The 18,735-nt window shown below is 37.4% G+C and overlaps 1 protein-coding gene across 1 annotated transcript in view; it reads right to left on the bottom strand.

Moving 5' to 3' along the window:
* RFX6 (regulatory factor X6) overlaps positions 1-17,195 on the bottom strand; it is a 34,350-nt gene extending 17,155 nt beyond the window's left edge. Inside the window, exons 1-7 of the mRNA XM_030267782.4 lie at positions 16,791-17,195; positions 16,498-16,654; positions 14,811-14,934; positions 13,555-13,616; positions 6,799-6,876; positions 4,224-4,251; positions 609-716 (exon numbers count right to left, since the gene is read on the bottom strand). Of these exons, the coding sequence (XP_030123642.4) occupies positions 609-716; positions 4,224-4,251; positions 6,799-6,876; positions 13,555-13,616; positions 14,811-14,934; positions 16,498-16,654; positions 16,791-16,959 (726 nt within the window). The 5' untranslated portion in view covers positions 16,960-17,195. The remainder of the gene's footprint in view (positions 1-608; positions 717-4,223; positions 4,252-6,798; positions 6,877-13,554; positions 13,617-14,810; positions 14,935-16,497; positions 16,655-16,790) is intronic.
* Between the last annotated feature and the right edge of the window lie 1,540 nt (positions 17,196-18,735).

Below are 18,735 nucleotides of genomic sequence, written 5' to 3'. Positions count from 1 at the left end.
GTTCAGAATGTCTGTCAAAGGATTTATAGCAGCTTGTAAGGGGAAAAGAAAAAAGACAGATGTAATACACAGTAAAAGAGTCAAAGACATAAAACATGAGAGACACTTCCAACTGAAGAGTTATCCTTAGGGTAAGTAATACCAAATATTGATTTGAGGAATGTTTTAAGTAATTAAAAAAAACCCCAAAACGTTCACATTTTCAGTTACTTTTCAAATAATTAATGAAAGATAGTAAAATTAATCTAATTATTTGTTGTGAATTATTTGTTTTGTTCTAATCAGGACAAAATTTCCCTTAAATCCAAAGGCATTTGTAAAGAATACAACTCTCAGTTATTTGTTTGTTTTGGTCTCCCCGTCTTGCATACCATCAGTTTGTAAAATACTGGGTCAGTTAATAGGTAAATAATTCAACCACCTTTCCATTGGAAAGCCGGTTAATCGGTGTTAGTAAAGGTTTGCCCCCTCTATAAATCAGTCACCTCTGTTTGATTATGGACATTTCTGGCGCTTTCATGTCAATACCTCAAAGGCTAAGATATGAAGAAACACTCTGTGGCAAATTTTTGATCTCTAAGACAGAAGAGAAGGAGCTCACTTTTTACCTTGTCTTTAGAAATGCACCCTTGAAGCAAAAGGTGTTGAGCACTTGGAAACTCTGGGAGGAGTGTTCCAGTTTTGGAACTCAGAGAATATTTACGAGTAAAACCACCCTGAAATGGAACGGAAAAAACAGGAACATTGAAATAGCTAATACTGTTACATCTGAAACCAAAAATTCATGCTAAACTTGTATATTATTTAATGAGTCTCTCAAGGTTCCATAATACTTGCATTCAGATGATCCTTCAAAAATATTGATGCCTATCCAGATCTGGACCCCAGCTCAGGAAGGTTATTAAATATGTGTCTATATCTAAAGTCCACTGAACACTCTGAAGGTCTCAAATGCTACCATTAATGCTACCTCGTGAGAATAAATACAATTTGTGTTATGGTTCTGCCCTTACTGGCTGAACTGTAGCTATTCTCATAGGATTGCATTCAAATCTAAAGACCATTTGACTTAAACCATTTGTTCTATTTTAGCCTAACCAGTCCTTATGTAAAGTCAGTTTGCAGAGCCACGAGCTGGCCTCCTGCATATTCCTGTGGAAAATCTTATTACTTCTGTGCAGATTCCCTCTGTACTAATGGATGAAATTTATGATCTTGCACAAGGCATTTGAATGGAACTTTAAGTGACCTTTTCCTACTCCCTTACCTACAGTTAGATTTCATTGAAGTGAGAATGGTAGGTAAATAAGTACAACATTAGAGTGTAAAAGTGTGCAAATAAGGCTATTTTTCTGTAAATGTTGACTCATAAATTGGAGGGAAATTTCAAGTAAAATTAACTCAAATACTAAATTCAGAAAACTATAGTTGTAACTGACATATTCAACATAAATATAGCCCTATTTTGTGGGGTGATATATCTAACAAAACATGCAGCAAAAATAAAAAAGCATACATCATGTAAACTAATTTTGCCTGTGCTACCTACTATTCAAATATATATAAAGCTCTAAGTAAAAGGAATTGTAGAAATTTAGAAACATTAGTACTTCTTCATGTCAATATTTTTGTAGAGTTATAATTGCCTATCAGGCAATAAGTAGGATAGTTTTTTAACAGGAGTAATTCTAATGATTTTATTATGCAATTACCCATGAAATATATTAAAAGCTCTGATTAAAAGGGATTTGTTCATTTAAAAAAAGGCAGTGATGGTGGTGGGAGGTTTAAGAGAAGATAATCTGCAATGTTTTTTACCTTGCTAATGGACTTATATGACTGTGCCTCAGTTCTAGGCTTAATATTTTAACCTGCTGCCACTTGCCCTTTCAATTTAATGCCATCTGTTTCTAATGGCCATTTAACATTAAGATAATGACAGTAATATTATCTGCCTAATTAACCATGCAGACTCTAATGGTGCACTAACTGGTTTAGATAAAAGAATTTGCTGATATCTCCCCCTACAGAGAGAATACTAGAAAATGTGATAAAACATAGAAGAAGTAAACAGTGTCCCTGGCACTCAATAAGTGTTCATTCAAATGCCATTTACTCAGTATATTTAGACAATCAGTGCTTTAACATCTTTTCAATGTCTTTATGTTCCCCCTGAGAATTACACCATATGTAATTGTTGTAAATCTTTTTGGAATTCCTAATTGCGTGTAATTTCATGCAAATGAAAAAGGACGTATCTATCACCCATTCACACTAATGAAAATATAATGCTAAAATTTCAGTACACTGAGATTATTACAATTCAGTTTTGACCATGAATGACTTTTTTTCTCTTAAGATCTGCCTGAATAATTTCAGACAATACTGAACTAGACAATCAAGAACTCACAGTGATGTGCCCTTTCTCATTTACTTCCACTGAGTTATCTCTGAACATTTTTGGTTTTGGTAGAACAAAGGAACTTTGGGTCCGAAACAAGACAGATCTGTGTGATTGTCAGTTCCAAGGCAGACTGGGAATGCCATATCAGAGATGGAAGAAAATATGCATACATTTTCAGATATATGCAAAGGAACCAGATATATCCCATCCCAAAATTCTGAATGAATGAATGAATGCTTCAGTAGGGCTCATGGATATGTTGGGGATATCTCATGGCACAGCACTATCTTTTTTTGATAAGACAGCCAATTATCTGAACATGGAAAATGCAACAGAGCTAATCTATCTTAACCTCACTAAAATACTTGACATAGTGTCACCATGGGAGATGATCAGTTATGCTGGTGAGAGTGGGGCTTAGTAAAAGAATGTAAAAATATTTAAGAAACTGACTCTAGCTGAAATGCTAACAAGTGGTGTTGACAAGGAAACTACTGGGTTGAAAATGGATTGAAGTGAAAATTCCCAAAGATCAGACTTGGGGCTGATCTGACTGAACATTTCACAGATTAAATTGGTTGACATGAATGAAATCATCAACAGAGGAAGACCAAGAGGTCATCTAGAAAGACATGGATGGCTTTGAGATAATGGTAATAAGGGGGATGAAAATCAATAGAGCAAAACTACACTCCCAGGGACAAATAAAAATGTCTGCTATCAGCGAGGAGTGGCTTATCTGGAAATTAAAAAGGTGAAAGGCTTGCTCTGTATCAGTTGATCACAGAACGCATATTTAGTCTAATAAATTAAATGGCATCAGGAAACATTTCCAGGCAATACTGGAAGAGTATCACTCAGACTGGCCTCTGGCATTTTTTTGGCCATGCCAATTAACAGTATCCCAAACACCTCCAGTCATATTTCAACATGTACTGCATCTTAGAAACATTTCTTCATGTCAATGTAGCAGAGCTGTCCCTATGTCCTTTTCCAGGTTCAGGAGTTTAATAATATGGATGCGGGATATTCCATGACAGTTGAACTCCGTACCAAATAAAAATACTGTGGGCAACTCTTAGCCTTTAATGCACAATAATTCATAATTTTCTACTATAAATATGATCAGAATGACAGTGATTATACCATAGTATAGTGTAGTAAAAAAGTAGACTACTTGTGGGAGGCTGGAGAACAAAAACCAACAAACCAGATCCCATTCTAGGGTTATCAGAAGGGATATCTCCAATAGCAATTTGAAACAAACCATTTACAAAACTTTATGATTTATTTTACTCTAAAGACATTCAAATCTGAACAAGTATGGTGGAAGGCTATAAATCTATAAGAAGTTATTCAAAGCTGTGATTTGTCCCATCCAGCAAGCAAAAGCAGCAAAAAGACATAACAACAAAATGTCACAAAGAACAAAAAATACAGAAAGCCAATACTGACTAGGAGGAACAAATTTCCGTTTATTTAAAAAAAAAATTCTTTTCATCTTCCAGTCAGACATACGAGACTCTGAAAAAGCCCTCCTGAAAAAGTAACATGTAAAAAAAAATAAAGCTAGAGCCTGATCCTTTGCTTAAATACAATTATGGGTAAATGGATTGCAATGGGAACCTTAAAAGTTGGTTTTCAATTTTATTTTCCTTTGAATATTTAGAGGAACAAATACTCAGCTTTGTTAAAAAAGGTTATGCAGTCTAAAATTTAATGAAAAATAATGTTGCAATTTTCAGAGAAAAAATGTGAAGGAAATCATAGGTCACGTAATACTTGTATTATAACAGAAGTAAAAGGAAAAATCACTTACCTCATTCTTCAGCTTGCTTCCAGAGAACCTTTGAAAGTAAACATATTTGATTATTTTTTCCTAGGCAGAACATTTCTAGATATTATTTGGATGTATGAGCTATTAGAAAAATTATCACATTTTTTTTCAAATGCAATTATAGGTTTTTATGGGTTTTTAATTTTTTTTTCTCAGCTTCTTCCACTGATTTTCAAATGCCTGGGGATAACAGGAAACCTACTGATATCTTACAAAACATGAAGATTAAGACCACTAACTAAACACTAAAGTATAAAATCCAGTTTCACATTTTTGTTTGGATCTTTGCCACTACACAAACAGAAAAAGGGCAGCATAGGTGCAAGTCCATAATGCCTTTAAAAGGAAATACATGCAGTTCTTACTAGAGCTAAGTAAATTCAGAGTAGAAAAAGTATATATATATATCTAAAATGTACATTTCTTAGAAAAATTAAGAAATCATAGTTATTTTCCATTCTCTTTCACTACAGTACTCTTTTGATCTAATGACATACGTTTCTGAGATAAAAGATTCCTTAACTGGCAAAAATATGTTGCTGTATAGTGAATGTCCTATTAAGAGTCAAATTGAGAAATTCCCAATGAAGTCATTGGACTATCAGACAACACTTCGGTGCAGAAACCAGAAATAACATTTTAAATTATAACTACTAAAGTAGAGAATGTGCAATAATAGGTATTCTAATGGATCCGTATAATGATAAATGTTGTTTGATATTGTTATTTCCTGTACCACTAGCTGCCAACTGATAAGAGATTGTAGGCAATATGAAGTCTCATAATATTAGTGGCAGTATCATAGTTTCCTGCTGTTGAGATGCTCCATGGCTGTTTCCTGCTTTCTGAGATGCTCTCAGAAATCCAGAACTGAGCAGTTGTGGAATTCCTCCTGCCCAGGCCTGGCACAGGCACCTGACAGTTCCCACCACATGATAATCCAGCATGTTACCTAGACAGTTCCCTTGCATGTTGATAGTTAAGTATAAATGAAGGCATCACTTACAACGTGGATCTAATTAACTTCAAAGCTAGATGTATTTGTTTTGGACTCTGGATTTCCACATGTTCAGCAAAATGTACACTGCATGTACAGCAAAACTGTGAGGCAGCATCTGTTAGCACTGCTCTTCCAGAGACTCAATGACTAGAAGAGATGTGAAGGACAGATTTATGGATCACTATACGCAGCACACAGGAATTGGGAATTTTGAATCCCTATGCTGCCTGATTCTCTCATTACCCAGAAACTTGTTTTTAACCCCAAGCAACTGCATCATTCTTTTCACACAGAAAAACCCAGCTAACGTGGTAGGCCAGACTGTGAAAAATGAGCATCTGAGCTCCTGCTTTAATTCAGATAGGGAGGCAGTTTTACTGCTGGACCCTGAAAATTCAACATCTCATACAGGTCCTAACACAAATAAAAGGTTCCTAATTAGTGAATCTAGTAAGTAGTCCTGAAAATCTTAGAGAGTATCTATTCCATCTTCATGTGAGTGTATACCTTCAGAAATCCAGCCTTAGCGAATTTTGCAGAACCTCCACTTTCTTTGCAGTCATTGCTACTAGATTGTGCCTGTCTGACATAAAGCTGAGGAGTAAGAATTATTATATTATTTTAAATTAAAATAACTGTCTTTTAGTCAACAAAATGAACAATTTGTTTAAGATAATTCTGTATTAGGAAAGAAAAATACACTGTGTACCAGCAATACCTCCACAGCTCTGGATACATATCCAACAAATAAATAGAATATTCTAATCTATTACACCATAAGTACTGCTGTGGAGAGAACCCTCCCTTTTTAAGCATCATTGGCAGCATTATCCTCAATTTGTACACTTGTATTATTGCTTGGTAAAGGTCTCTTTGGATATTACCTAAATCTGCCACCAGTCAAATTTTCTATGTGTGATTATAAACTCATTTATTCCTTTCCTTTCTCAGAGTCCCACTTATCCAAGTAGACTGCCACAGACAATGAAAGCCGTCATTCAAGCCATATGTGAACAGAGACATTTGTTTTACGAACTATTAATCTTTGGTAAACCAACAGGCAGCTATCGTAACGTATTGATCCTGCTAGCTGTCCCTTAAATAAATATAATTAGAGCTTCCTGGGTTAGGTTTAAACTGATATTAGCCAGTCAAAGGACCTGTAAATATTAATCTACATTGACCCCTCCCTCCTGCCCCACAGGTGCCAGCTTCACACCATTCTCCAGACGTTTCATAATGGAAAGCTGTCCTGGGGAAAGAACTCACAGGGTGACACACAGGCAAACAAAATCAGACAAGTGTTCTGGAAATGGGATTTTGCTCCCTCATACAAACTTGAACAAATGTTCTGCTGTTAAAAGTTGACAGCTCTACACTGGCTGTGGTGGGGTCAAACTAGAAGACTCTAGCAAAATACAGAGTTCAACCTTTTAAACACTGAGCTAACCAGCAATTCTAGTTCTGCTAGAAACAAAAATTAGAGTCTTACATATACCTTCCTAAGGGAAGGTTTTAGTTAGACCTTCACTGACTAAGTCTCAGAAGTTATTTTACCTTGTTAAGCCCTTTCCAGAATACACAGAGTGGTAATATGCACTGCTTTCTTTAATGCCAATTCCATAATAGTGATACCTGCAAAAGAAAAAAAAAAAAAAGAAAAAAAAAAAAAAGGAAGCATTTATGAGTGACATGTCAAGTAAACCAAGCTGCTAAACTGAAAGTAAAGGAAGCTGTCAGACTGACTTTGAATGCTTTCTGAAAAATTTTCTAAACAGGGTCTAACAATTCCTTTCACAGACACAGAACGAAATCTAGTCTCATAGAAAAGAGTATTGTCATGATTTGATCCAGACTCAAAGGTTAAAATTAAAATGCTTTCTCTCTTACTAGAAGAATGTAGCTAGAACAGAAAACCCAGAAACATGTTACATCTCTTTTCCCTAAAATGCCTTCTGTTTTACTTTACTTCATTTGTTTGAAAGGCTGCTGGGTTTCATCCATCAGGTTCATTTTATCTTGCTTGCCACCAGTACATTTAGAGCCTTTCTCAGTTGAAAATATCTTGCCAGTGCACTTTATAACTTAGTCTTCAGTCACCTATGACTAATAACGATATGTTATTCATTCATTCATTCTTCTGTCAGGTCATAGGCAGTTATCTCTAAATTATTAAGCCATTTAGGCAATTCTCATCCACATTTGTCTCCTTTGTTGCTCTCCTGGAGATTACTGCTCCCAAACAGAGACTGAAAAAGGAAACATGCCTATTGCTCAGTCATTGCAGTGCTCACACCCAACATCTTAACCAAAGACACCAAAGATGCAAAAAAGGTTGGGTTGGGCTAAGAAAACTGGCTGTGCAGTTTTACTCTTTCCACTGATTACTGCTTTCCACTGATTTTACTACAAAATAAGTGACCTCTGAGAGAAGGGCAGGAGAGCAAGCTGGGGGCAGCTCTTTCCTTACCGGTCATTGCAAAGTTTGCTTGAGTCCATCTATCAAAGTTGATAGGCCCTGTCTTATAAATTCCACTCAACAGATTTAAAAACTGATTGTGTTAAACCAAATTTGTCTAAGAATGTTATGGATAGAACAGAAAGGTAAATTTTCTTTTTACTAAAATTAACTTGAAAGTACCATGGAAGCTGTTTTAACTGAGCTGCTTCAAAGTACCACTTTGCAACACATAGCACCGATTTTACTCAAATTCCCCAAAAGTTTGAAGAAATGCATTCTTAAGACACAAAACAACAGCAAACAGTTCATAGAACACATAACAAAAGTGTTAATCTCATCTCATCTCTGCTGTTTCTGGTGATGACCATTTAAAAAAAATCACAATAGTTTGTTTGATTTTGTATGGAACTATCACAGGTAAGAACAAAACCCTCATATGTTTTATATTTACAAAGTTAGTTAAAGGCATTAGATACAAATTATGCCTAAGAAAATGTTCATTAGGATGATATATTTGTCTAGCCTAGGTAGCTGTGACAATCTCAGCTGAAATAATTTTTCTGTTTCTGGAAAATCTGTTGTGTGCATTCAGGATTTTACAGCCAAGAAACGAGAGAACGTGGCATCATTGCTTTTACTGCTTTCCTGAAACTGGTGAGTCTACATAACACTGCTAGATCACTGTGGCACCTGTCAACCTCTAGGAAAGCTAAACATGGCTCCCCTTTTTCCTTACTGTGACACAAGAGGTATTGAAAATATACAATATGGATTCTTTGAAATAACAGCATTTACTTATTCTTTACATTGCAAACTATGTCCATTGAACAAGATGAAAAACAGAATAGATTTGTGACTGCTTCATTATCAGTGTTATCTATCCATTTGTCATTGGCCATATAAGCAAGCAGCTGTCCACATCTCATTCCAACAGTTTAAATCTCCCAGATTCAATCACATGCCATTTTTAAAATTCTCAAATAAAGACTTTTACACTGTCACCATAAATTGGGCATTCCCTCTAGTTAAGATTGGAGTGGGCCAGAGGCAAGGAAAAGCATTACTTCTTTACAAAGTTATGATTCAATATCTAAATCATTCCACATCTAATTCAATATTAATATATTTGGGCAAGGAACAGGAACTGTTGTATGATTTAAATTCTCAAGTATCCAGTGGTAGGCAATATACTTGTTCCTGCTGGAACGTCCCAAGATATCAGAATTTATTACTGAGACATCTTGTTATGTAGAGAATAGATATTTCCAGTACATATCCTGCATGTATTAAAGGCATAGCAGGTATCATTCTGTTTTTCTTCAGTAATGAGTAGTTGAATTTTTACTGCTAAAAACACAGCTTTCCATTCACAACAGAGAAACTATTAAAAATAATATAATTTTATTTTTCAAGCTCTGTCTGGCATCCTCCATAGAGTAATAGGGTATGAAGATTATTATTCTCTTACAAGCCATTATTTGAATAGCTTATTTTGGGCTCCCTGTTGAGAGTAGTATACCCATACCAGACACATTGACAACATCTTTAACCTACATATTCAAATGCCTTCGTTCTTTATGTGCATATTTTTATGTGTATGTTCAGTATATTTGTATTTTACTATTTATTATTTCTATTGTACAATTAACAAAATGTAATCAGTTACTACAAGGAATTTACTCCCAATTTTTGAAACAAACATTTTAAAAAACAAGCTGAAACTGCTTTTCTCTTTTAATTTCAGTGGTTTGTTGTAACATATGTTCCTACACAACTTGTAGCTCTGATTTTAGCATACACTGACACAAATGATAGCTGATAAGGAAATGATAGGCTTAAGCTGTTCAGGGACTTGCAATAACTTCTTATCACAGGGCCAGCTGCCATATCAGTTTTATTAACCCTCTAAATCACTCCTAATAAATAAGATAATAGTTTTTCAGACATGATGGATAAAAGCTAAGATTCATCATTGATCAAAGTCTACAAAGAAATTAAATTGTAACTTGAGCTCAAACAGTCTTCCTGTGTGTATGAACTGAGCAGTTTGTATGTTTTCCCAAATAGCTGCTTTAGGTGATTTGTGTACTGTGAAAGTTACAGCTGAATTCTAGCATTGACCACAGTATGTTCAAAATTACCAATGCAAAAGAGTGGATTCAGAACAGAGAACTGTTGCTTATGAAACATTAATCAAAGAAAGCAGTTTGCAGTATTTATGGTGCTCCATCTTCTTTCACTCAGCAGCCTGAAAACATCCCTTACTTTCAGCTATGTAGCATGATTAGCATGGGCAGGAGAGACTAACATATTTTGTTCACAAAATTGTGTCCAATGTGTTGGGCCTTCTCAACCAAATGTTTAAATGAGTTTTAGTACTGACACTTTTGCACAAACGGGTTGTTGGATGCAAACACAGAGAAAAAGAGATTCTGACTTGAATTCTAGGAATCATTAGACTCAGCTTTAAGTTTATCTTTTGCCCTGAACTAGAGATGAAAAATGCGGTTTTGGAACAGAGGAAGAACTAATATTTGTGTATTTCACACCTTACAAGAGAAACTGTATTCCATATACTAGTGCAGGAGCTTTTCCTCAAATCCAATTCATGCTCATGAGGCTGTCAGAAGGAGCTTGTTTCAGAGAGGAGAAAAACAATTTTCACCATCTTGAAGATGATGGAAAAAGGAAAATATTTTCTTTGCTTTCTTCTGATCACCGCCAGGCTCTGCCAATAGATTACCATTCACGCTCACAGTGTCCAGGAAGGCACTTTTTTCCCATGGCGTAAACTTTTCTCTAAATTTAAGAACAATTATTCCACTGGAGAAGAAATGTCTTCTTCCTTTTTATGCTTTTGCAGCATCTGGAGTCCTGGACAAAGATCAGAGCTCCAAGGAAATACTGCTATATGAAACATCACTGCTAAGAATAGAGAGTGCTAATACTGCTCCTGCTAGCATTATATGGTAATAAAGATAGCAGCTATAGAAATAATTCCATGTGTACTACACTACTGTGCTTTAAAGAATATGACCTAATTGCTAATAAGAACTCTACTGCTAGTCCCAATAACTCAGAAACAGTTTGTAACATTTAGAGTCCATGCTGACATAAAAATAGAGTAACTAGCAATTTATTGAAACTGATGAACAGCCCCTTAACTTTATTATTAATTTAATGGAAATACTTCTGTAAATAACATTTGTGTGACTAACTGCTACCTGGTGAAATCAGAAATTTATTTGCTCCTCAGCAAGTCTGTAGTTCTGAGGGGCACACGGCCCACAGCACCACAGATAGAAAAATTGATTATCAGAGATCATTAAACTGGAAAAGGGTAGATTTTGATTAGATATTAGGACAGAATTCTTTACAGTGGGGGTGCTGATGTGCTGGCACAGGTTGCTCAGAACAGCTGTAGATCTGTCATCCCTGGAAGTGTTCAAGGCTGGATAGGATGGGGCTTTGAGCAACCTGGGCTAGTTGAAAGTGTCCCTGCCTGTGGCACAGGGGCTACACTAGTCCCTTCCAACCCCAACCATTCTATCATTCTATGCCTCTATAATTCTATTATTTATACTGACACTTCCATATGACTATTTGCTGCTCTATTTGGTCTCTGAACTGGAAATATTCCCATTTGTGCCTTTTGTGAGGTCCATTTTAGCACAGCAAGATCAAGGTAAATGCATCTTAGCAGAAATGAGGATTGAATAGGAAAAACTTCTGAGGAAAATGGATGAAAAAATACAGAGAAACAAGTGCCAGATGTTCAAACAAAACCTGATGATGCCTCATTTCTTTGAGGAAACTGTTCAAGAACAGTTAATCCATATGAAAATATGGCACATAATACCAACAAAGTCAACAGGGATATGGAATCTGCCAAAGAAATGTTGGGCATGCGTTACTTCTATATTAATATATTATATTAATGTATTTGAGAAAATGGGACTATAGTGACACATGTTCCAATACAATTAATTTTGCAGCTATATACATATTTGAAACATATTCATTTACTTAACAAAGGTTGACTTATTGTGCTTAAATCATGCAAACACTGGATATGTTTTGGAAGTTTGGATCATCACTGGATCCTGTTTACCAATTTGTTACTTATGTCAGAACAAGTATATAATGAGTATGTGGAAGATTTTTTCCTTGCATTATCTCATTCATTGTAACTAAGTAGTTCACTAAATATGTTGAGTTATGAACCTGACTAAGAATTCAGCACAGCATTGATGAATTAGCACATTGTCAAATATTCCTGCCAGATGTCAAAAAATATTAAACACAATACCAGCAGCAAAGCTTTGTCTACACCATTTTATGCCTATAATCACAGCTTAAGTTCACCACAGCAGACTATACACAAAATCCCTCTTCTCCCTAATAAATAACCTTTTTAATAGTTGCTCTCCTCAAAACACCTCTACTCAGCATCTATAGGTCACCTACAAAAAGAGAAATTAACTTCAGTTCCAGTTTTCTTCTATACATTGCAAGGCTGTGTACAGTCTCCTAAAAGAGGTGAATTCCTTACAAATTTGTAAGACTGTGAAAGGCATTATGCAAAAACTATCCTCTGTTAAAACCAACAATAAAAAAAAAAGGAATAATGTACTACGAAGACTTTATTTCCTTTGGATTTTATTTTTTTTAATTAATGGTTATTTAAAATAAATGCTTGAGATACACTCAAGAAATAGAATGTCTTTACAAAAATTTGGAATTTAAATTCTTCCCCCCCTTCATTTTTTTCTGCAGCAAAACCTAAAGTTCACAAATGACATCTCATTCATTCTTCAGCAAAACTAAGATGGAGTAACTAGCTATTTCTTGTATTTTTCAGGCAGGAAGAAAACAAAATATAGCAACAACCCTAAAACTATGAAATTAAAAAAATTATCTTTCAGACCTTTCTAGTATATTGTACAGCACTTAGGAAAATGAGTCTTGTAGATTTTTTTCTTTTTAGTCTCCTTTTGTTTTGAGTTTTGCTTATAAACTACTGAAAGACAAAAGTAACTTTGTCTTTCAAGGCTAAGTACCTCAAAATAAAGAGTTTTCCCAAACAAACAGAATGTTTTGAGTTTCTCCTATTTCTATCTCTATTGTTTTCTATCTTATTCATTAGCAAAATGGATGTGAGGAAATATGTGTATTACCACTCTTCACAACAGTTTTACACTAACTTATTCATGGCAAAAAACATAATGCCAGAAGCAGAACTAATAAAAATTTTACCACCAGGTGATACAGAGCTGTCTTTGATTTATAACTACAACCTAATATTTTACACACCAAATATACAAATAAATATGATACATTATTTAAGAAATTACTGTAGTATAGATTGTGTACTTTTCAGAGTTTTATAAAATGCCCACAAGAAAGAGCAGAAGTGCACCTTAACTTCAATTTACAGCAATGCTTTTTCTAGTTCTGTATTTAAGTGAACCCTTATTATTACATAGAGAACACAATGAAAGCTGTAAGCCTTGCAAAAGAGAAATAAAATCATATTTATAGAAAGATGAGAAGCTATAAATAAATGATTTTTATATCTAATATTTTGACATATATTTGCAACATATGCATGGATCTATAAATGCAATGGCAAGATTTAGAAGCTTAATCAGTTTAAAAATTATGCAGCTGTGTTTTCAAACTTAAATGTTTGAGTTTGAGTATCAATTTCAACATGTACATGAAAGTTATAATTTGCAGTGTACCATCTGAGTAAACTCCCCTGCCAATTAGTACATACTAAGGAGACATGGAAATACACATGATTCCTAAAATATGTTTTATAAGCAGATATATACGTAATTATGCCTTACTTTGAATGGCCCCTTGTTCCAAGCCGCCTTGTGGTAAGGAGAGGGAATTTCTGGCGAATGGTCTAAAGAGAAAATAACTGCATTAATCTCTAACACTGGCAAGCTTTCTTAGCAATCTGTTTATAGAAAAATCGTAATGTAAATATATGGTCTAAGGCAGTTAATGAATTAACATTTTTGATACTTATGGCAAAACATAAACAATTAGGCCATGTTTCACACTGTAGGCTTACTTCCATCCTTGCCCATCTTGCTGTGTATCTCCAGTCTTCCTACCTGTTCTCCTATTATGCTTTCATTTTTACATTTTAAAATCTAGTTTTCTTCACCAGAATCCTATTATGTTCAAGTTCCTAAAGTGCAACTGTATTTTTTGCTTCAGAGATCTAAACAAAATCAAGGAAAACAAACTCTAAACAAACTCTGCCCTCTAGCTATTCTGTTTTCAAAGACAAACAACTAGAAAGAATTTGATTTTTTTATTTGAAAGTGTGATCTGAAAAATTAATTCAGTAATAGAGGTAGATCTAATAGATATGTCTAACAGACAGATCACTGCCAAAATAATGTTTAAATTGAACCTATTGTCTTTCTCATTTATACTAAAACTGTGTATGAAAATTAAATATCCACTTTTTAGTATATCCAGTTCAAGAGGAATAAAATAAAAAATTAACATTTTATGAACCAGATTTTAAATCCATTATTTAATTACATTAATGCATTTTGCTATGTATAAACCATTACTAGATCACTAGTGCTTAAAAAAGATGATCCTTGAAGCATTTTTGGTTTCCTGTTTCACTAAATACTCAGGATTTAATCTGGAGAGTTCACATCTCTCTTACATTAAATTACTTCAGGATTAATTGTAGAGAAGGGTAGAAAAGAGAATGAATCAACAATTTTTTATTTGGAAGCTGTCTATGTTATTAATTTCTTTTCCCCTTCTAGCAGTATTGCCTGTGTCACATCTCACCTTACACTGTCTTTAGTATAATTGTAAGTGTCTTCCATGCTTTTGTGGAAAGAACTTATTAATGTCATGAACAAAAAGGGAATTTCAGCTTCAATATCTTAAAGGTGATGTCAAGAAATGCCTTCATAGGAGACAGTGTAGTTATAGTTAGTCTGATTCCACGTAGCAGTAGAAAACATGTAAATGTCAGAAGAATTCTTACACAGATGTACTAAACTGTGACTCTTCCAAACAACTACAATTGATCTAACAAATTATTAAGACATTTACTTATTACCTTTCCAAAAGTTGCAGCACAGGCAGGTTCCAGCTTCTCTTTTCTGCAGAAGTCTAAATAATGTGCATAAAGGATGCATCTTGGTAAACAAACTCCTTCACATACAATGTAGTTTTCTTCCAGCCTGTGTAGAGAAGGAAACTGCCAGAGTAAGACGCAACATGCCATTTCTCCTGATTGCATTTCCCAGTTTTTGCTCTCTTTTTTTCCAGTTGGGTCTTCTTTTTTAAATTTTACTGAAAAATTCCATCAGAGCACACAGATGAGTTTCTCCTGAACATGACAGGCACTACAGACAAACTCCACACTTGGTGCTTAGGCTAGCTGCAGAATATTGAAAACCTGGAGCCAGATCCCTGTTCTTAATGAGTCTTTTTCAATGTCTGGACTTTTTTGCTTTATTTAAATAACTAAATTATCATCACAGAAGAGCCAGCCTTAGTCTGAAAATAAGAGTCTTAACTGGACTATAAAAGACCTGTGTTTAAGTCAGTCCTTTGAGAGGATTTAAGAGCAGAGACCTGGACTTGCATTTTCTGTCCCACTGTATCCTCAACACCTGAGCTAATGTCTCTTTTCTTCATTGTTTTGCTTTTTAATTTCCACTCTGGACCTGGAAATGCTTTAAACCACAGTGGAAAAAACAAACAACAGCATTTTTATAAGAAGGTGAATTTCTATGTAGATTCCAAATCAGTTTACAGAATAAAAGTGCTGAGTGATGGTCATTAAAGTAAAATTTTTAAAACTGAAGCAAAAACCTGATTGTTTTCACTTGAAGAGAACCCTTGGTAACAGCTAGGTATTTCTCTGTCCTGTTGGGTTTTTTTCTTTATAATTTTATATTGTTCACTACTCCTGGGATGATGTGCAATAAATTTGTTTCTCAAATTACACAAATTTGTAATAAAAGACTGTGTAGCAAGTGCTGCATAGTAAATAATTTTGCACTGACTCACCAGACTTAAATCCTTAACTATTTACACTCAGAAGTAAACTAGAATAAGAAACTGAATAATTTGGATTAATCTAATTTTTCAGTTAGAAGGAAAAAAAATAACTCTATTGACAGTCTGCATTTTCTAATTAAGTTCCCATTTAATTCAACAGAACTTCTCTTTAATTTCAAGTGTATTTTGATATAAATATTTATCAATTAATGTCTGCAGAATCTGACCTCTTTTTTGGTTAACTTTTTTCCCCAGATAAAATAAACTAGTTAGGGCCTCAATGGGTCAGAGAACGTAATGTAAATCAAATGCATAATAAGACAGTGAAAATCTAACTGTCACTGCCTTAAAGTATAATTAAAGCAGTCGTTCACAAATGCAATTTTTAAATAATGTTTCATTTCTACATTTTGATTATACATTTCATTTATAGCCACAGCATGTGAGAATCTGAGACTTGTATTAAGTGGCAAACCTTTGACAATTTCAAAACTCAGAAATCTGGGGATGGGTGTCCTTATCTGCAGATAAGACTCATCCAAAAGAAACCCGCAAAACAAAACCAGAAAACAAAATCAACAAACGAAACACCCCAGAATTTACAAATTCTTTCTAAAAGAGATGTCGCCCTCCTCGCCGGCTCAGCTGTTAGAGAAGGGTCCCTTTGAATGTGACGGACGCGCCGGCTCGGTCGTGGAGCCCCGAGGGCGGGCAGCGGGGTCTCTCTGGAGCCCTACCATTGCAGGGTGAGCTGCGTCTGCTTCTTCTTGTCCTTCATGATCTGCGTGATGCTCTTCTTCGAGGACGGGCTTTGGTCGGCGGCTGTCAGCGCGCCGTCGCGAGCATCCGCATCCTCTTCTTCCGAGGAGAGGGCTTCGCTGCCGAAGCGTGTTTCTGAGCGCCGCGGGGGACAAGAAGAGAGGCCCAAGGGCATCGTTACGGTCCCGCAAGAAGCCACCCCCTCCCGCCTGCCGCCCAGCCCGCCGCGGGCTGAGGGACCGGCCCGGCACCCGCTGCTCCTCGCCCTTACCTGCCTTGATGCCGGCGGACACCGGCGGCTCGGGCAGCGCCTCCCGGGCGCAGGGCAGCAAGCTTCGCCCCAGCAGCCCCGCGTAGCGCTCCTCCTGCGCCTCGGCGGGCACCGCCTGCGCGGCCGGGAGGTGCAGGAAGGCGTCCCCCTGCTCGGGTCCCTTGGCCATGCTCCTCAGCGGCGCCGGCTCTGCCCCGGCACGGCGCGGGCGGCGCCCATGGGCGGCGGAGGGGGACGGGAGCGGACCTGAGGGCGCGGGGCGCCGTCCAACGCGTGGAACGGGGCTCTGCACCGCCACGGAGACGGTGCCGGCCGAGCGCCGCTGTGGAGCGGAGGAGAAGCGATGCGGGGGCGGCAGCGGGGCACAGGTGTGCCCTAGGGCGCAGTCCCGGGAGGCGACATGGCTCCCTTGTCCCTGCCCGCCCGCCCGGGGCTCCGCCTCGCACCGGGCCCGCAGGCGACTGGCGGGCGGCGGCGGGAGGTGTCTCCTTCCCCGCCTCCGCTTCCACTCCCGCCGCCGGGCTCCGTCAAGCCAGAAGGGGACAGGGCACGGCTGAAGGCCGAGGAGGCTTGGGGAGCCGGCCAGGAGCGGATCTGCCGGGGATTTAATGATTAACTCCCGCCGGCGGCGGCCCCGGCTGGTGTCGGGGAGCAGCTCCCGGCCCGCCGCGGCCGAAGCTGGGGGCGGCCGCAGCGTCCCCCCGTCCCTTCAGGGCAGGGGCGGCCGCAGAGCCTCCCCTTGCTCTCCCCTCCGGCCGAGGGGCGCTCTGCGCTTCGCAGCTGCCTCCTGACAGCCGCAGGGCCAGTCGTGGGACCCTTCTGGGCTCTGTCTGTCACTGTCCGTATTTCCTTAATTTCCAGGGTTATTTTGTGGGTGATGGAACAAATCATCTTTATTTTGTACATTCTTCTGGCAGACGTGTCCTTGCTTTGCTCCATTTTAGCATGCTGACTGTGAGATGGCAGGAGAGAATCACAGAAAGTGGTCCTTGATTTTTCCAGAGAACAAAATTGTCAGTAGGATGAAAATCTAGTCTGATCACTGCAACTTCTACTGTTTTAAAACATTCTCATTAAAGCAAAATTTTAGGAGTTGTGCTGTAAGGACACCTAACAAAATGTTAGGCGTTGTGCTGTAAGGACTGGGATATTGTACTATGACCTGTGATAGCAAGCAGTCCTGAAATGTTATAGTGGATGAATTGTGAAGCATTCTTTGAGCCATCAGGTAGTGCTGGGCTGTCACAAACACAAAGCTCATGAACAGCTGTTTTCCTTCTACTCTCTTCCAGTCTTCTGTTGCACCTCAAGTCATGGATACCACTAGCATTACAAAGCAGCAAAATTACCATTTCCACTCCTGCAGAGATGCATTGTCAGATCAGCTATCATCAAATCCATATTTAACAAAACCCCAGGTGTGCCCATATCTGCTTAAGACCCAAAACCTTATCATAAGAATAAATTTCAGACCTCAGACCCAAGGCAGACCTATGAGAGGGTCCCAGAGTATAAAATGGCATTTAACCCAAACTTTCTGCTGTTCTGCTTACACCTCTTCCCTCCACTGTGTAAAATATATTTCTTTCATTGCCATTTACTCCAGTCAATATTTCTTCCCTGTTTACATGTTTCCTTCTTACTTGAAGTAAGTGATGCTACATATGGCTTTGACCACATGTGCCCGTGTCAGTTCTTACTGTAACTCACTGGGACAGTTCAGCATCTGGTTCAAATGGCTTTGTTTGAGGTCATAGTAAAATCTCATTTGACCCTCTAACTTTTGGCTGGCCTGAGCACTAGCACAGGTGCTCACTATTTGGTCCACTCTGACCAGTATTTCCATGGTATAATAAAACCTCTCTGCTACATATTGTTGTGTTGAATCTGTTGTGATCAAAATCGAATGTGACATTGAACATGGTATTTTGGTGTTATGGAGCTA

The sequence above is a fragment of the Taeniopygia guttata genome, chromosome 3 (genome assembly GCF_048771995.1).
Source record: "Taeniopygia guttata chromosome 3, bTaeGut7.mat, whole genome shotgun sequence".
NCBI classification, from domain to species: Eukaryota; Metazoa; Chordata; class Aves; order Passeriformes; family Estrildidae; genus Taeniopygia; species Taeniopygia guttata.
This window is presented reverse-complemented; position numbering and strand designations above follow the sequence as displayed.